Below are 2,873 nucleotides of genomic sequence, written 5' to 3' on the forward strand. Positions count from 1 at the left end.
GTACCATATTGTATTAGCTAATTTGTCGATGCAACCATCTGGAATACTTATACAAAGTAATTAAATTATTTTACCATACAACCTTCACCACACAAAATATTGTATCTAATTTTAGATATGAAAATAAAATAATTATCAAAAAAAGAAATATATCTTCTGTACATTTTTTAATTGTTGGTTCTTTGTTAAGAAATACATGTTGATCATTTTTTTTTAAATAACAAAGGTATAAAATTTATAGTTGCTAAACTTATGTATCTATATAATTGATATTTTAATTCAAAAATATTATTCTAGTATATTTTTGTTACAGTATATATAATCTTTGTTTAAAAATAATATAAGATGTCATGATATGCATATTATCATGGTCCTTTGTGTCAAATTTATCATATGTTGAGGTTACTTAGCTAATGCACTGATAATTAATATGTATGTATGTATGGTTGTTGCCATTATAGTTTATGAAATAACAACTTTATGTTAGGTTTATGATATATTATGTTCTTTGAACTGAAATATTATTAAATTGTATTATCCTTTGGTTTGCAAATACTTAGTGAGCCATTTCTTAGCCTTGTAAACCAAGATTTTTTCTTAAAAAAAATTTACAATAAAAAATTGTAAAATAATACACTTTATCGTAACAAAAAATAAAAATAAAAACCATATATTTTAAATTTGACAAGACCATATAAAAAATCTATGTAATAAATATGATAACCTATTTAAAATAATGAATTTTTTTTATCGTAAATTTAAATTATGATTTATGGTAGGTGTGGAATTTTTTCTGAAATGAATTAATTAACCAGCCTAACCACTGGGATGGATCCAGAGTTTTTTATTTGTAAACATGTACATTAATATATATATGTGTGTGTGTGTGTGTGTGTGCGTGTGTAAGATATTGATATAGTAATTAACACCCAATTCCTTTTTTTTCCACTTATTTATAGCTATTTGTCACGTGCCTAATCAATGCTTGATGCGCGACACTAGCACAAAGTTTCTATATATATACATGTAGATACGTAGTTTTGATAGACAGCGAACAATTTAGCTATTTTCTTTGGTACTTGCTTAAAAATATAGTAACCGATTTAGTAGATCCAAGGCATGGCCACTGGCGATTTGTTCACATTTGGCCAAATTTTTAATGGCATTGGAGAGATTATAGAGTATGGGGAAGCACAAAGATTGGTCTGGTGGCACCGTAAATGTTCTATACCCACCAAAAGTTGGCACAAGAGAGTGGCATTCGTTTCTTTATCTCAGCGCTCGTGAATCACTTGCTCGTTCATCAGGGGGTGTCGTCTATTGTGGCATGAATGATAAAGGAGGAGAGATTCAATGGATTGTGGCATTGGACAATAAAGCCGATGTCATAGAAAATCTAATAACTATATAATTAAGCTAGCAAGCTAGTATATATTATATTTAAATTAATATTGTACTGGTTTATGTCACTGCTTGTCCATACATGTATAATCATGCATGCATGAATTTAGCATTTAGATTTTAGGCACATGATCATATAAATATATGCTATTAGTTTATTAGTTTTATCAAATTCACTATTAGTCATTTTAACCCAAAACAATCATTACGAGACATATATAATTGTATTTATATGTTCTTATATATTGAATGTAGGTATACACTGAAGTCCGTGCACCAGCTAAGGTTGACTGGGATGTGATAAAACAAAAGCTGCCTCTTAATCAAAACTCTAGCAGCTATGATGGATGCTTCACCCATGTTTCAATTACTAATGGCGATTTCCCTGAAATTCGAGCAGTACTCACACCAAAGTTCAAAAGCAACAACTAGGTTGCCAGCTAGCACTAGTCATAAGTAATAAGCATGCATCATGTATTGTGTGTGGAATGATGTCATGATACGCACATTATCATGGCCTTTTGTGTTATCGTATGTTGAGGTTGCCTAGCTAATGCAGTCATAATTAATATGTATGCATGTATGTATGGTGCTATTACAGTTTATGATATGGCAATTTTATGTTATTTTTATGATTTGCTATGGTCTTTCAAATGAAATATTATTAAATTGTGTAATCCTTTGATTTGCAAATATTTAGAGAATCATTTTCTTTCATATGCATGTAACCAGTAGGGAGCCTTGTAGGCAAAGACTTTTTTTTCCCAAAAAATATTTATAATATTTGTGCTAGTGTTGCGCATCAAGCATTAGTTAGGCATGTGACAGATAGCTATAAATAACTAAAAACACAAGTAATTGGGAATTAATTACTCTATCAATATCTTACACACACACACACACACACACATATATATATATATATTAATGTGCATGCTTACACAAAAAAAAAAAAAAAAACTCTGGATTTGTCCCAATGGCTAGGTTGGGTAATTAATTCATTTCAACAAAATTTTCACACCTACCATAAATCATAGTTTAAATTTACAGTTAAAAAAATTTACTATTTTAAATAGCTTATTATATTTATTACATGGATTTTTTATATAGTTTTGTTAAATTTAAAATATATGATTTTTATTTTTATTTTTCGCTACGATAAAGTGTATTATTTAACAATTTTTTATTGTAACTTTTTTGTGATAAAAAATCTTGGTCTTCAAGGCTCCACCCGTGGTTACATACATAAAAAGTAACGGCTCCCCAAGTATTGCATACTAGAGGATAATACAATTTAGTAATATTTCATTTTAAAGACTATAGTATATCATAAACGTAACATAAAGTTGTTATTTCATAAACATTAATGGCAACAACCATACATGCATACATATTAATTATCCCTGGATTTGCAAAACAGCCTCAACTTATGACAAAGTTGACACAAAAGACGATGATAATATGCATATCAT

General features: G+C 28.8%; 1 protein-coding gene across 1 annotated transcript; it reads left to right on the plus strand.

The window, feature by feature from the left end:
- Positions 1-1,183: 1,183 nt before the first annotated feature.
- On the plus strand, positions 1,184-1,833 carry LOC132799880 (23 kDa jasmonate-induced protein-like). The gene is made up of 2 exons (XM_060812658.1): positions 1,184-1,384; positions 1,657-1,833. Exons 1-2 carry the CDS (start codon positions 1,184-1,186, stop codon positions 1,831-1,833), a joined length of 378 nt encoding a protein of 125 aa, XP_060668641.1.
- The last annotated feature ends 1,040 nt before the right edge of the window (positions 1,834-2,873 follow it).

Source organism: Ziziphus jujuba, chromosome 11 (genome assembly GCF_031755915.1).
Source record: "Ziziphus jujuba cultivar Dongzao chromosome 11, ASM3175591v1".
Classification (NCBI taxonomy): Eukaryota; Viridiplantae; Streptophyta; class Magnoliopsida; order Rosales; family Rhamnaceae; genus Ziziphus; species Ziziphus jujuba.

What these genes read in the sequence shown, in the direction of transcription:
- LOC132799880 (XM_060812658.1), top strand. Translation starts at nt 1,184, where the DNA reads ATGGGGAAGCACAAAGATTGGTCTGGTGGCACCGTAAATGTTCTATAC. An exon ending in CATTGGACAATAAAGCCGAT is followed by an intron (nt 1,385 to 1,656) that starts GTCATAGAAAAT and finishes TATTGAATGTAG; the next exon opens with GTATACACTGAAGTCCGTGC.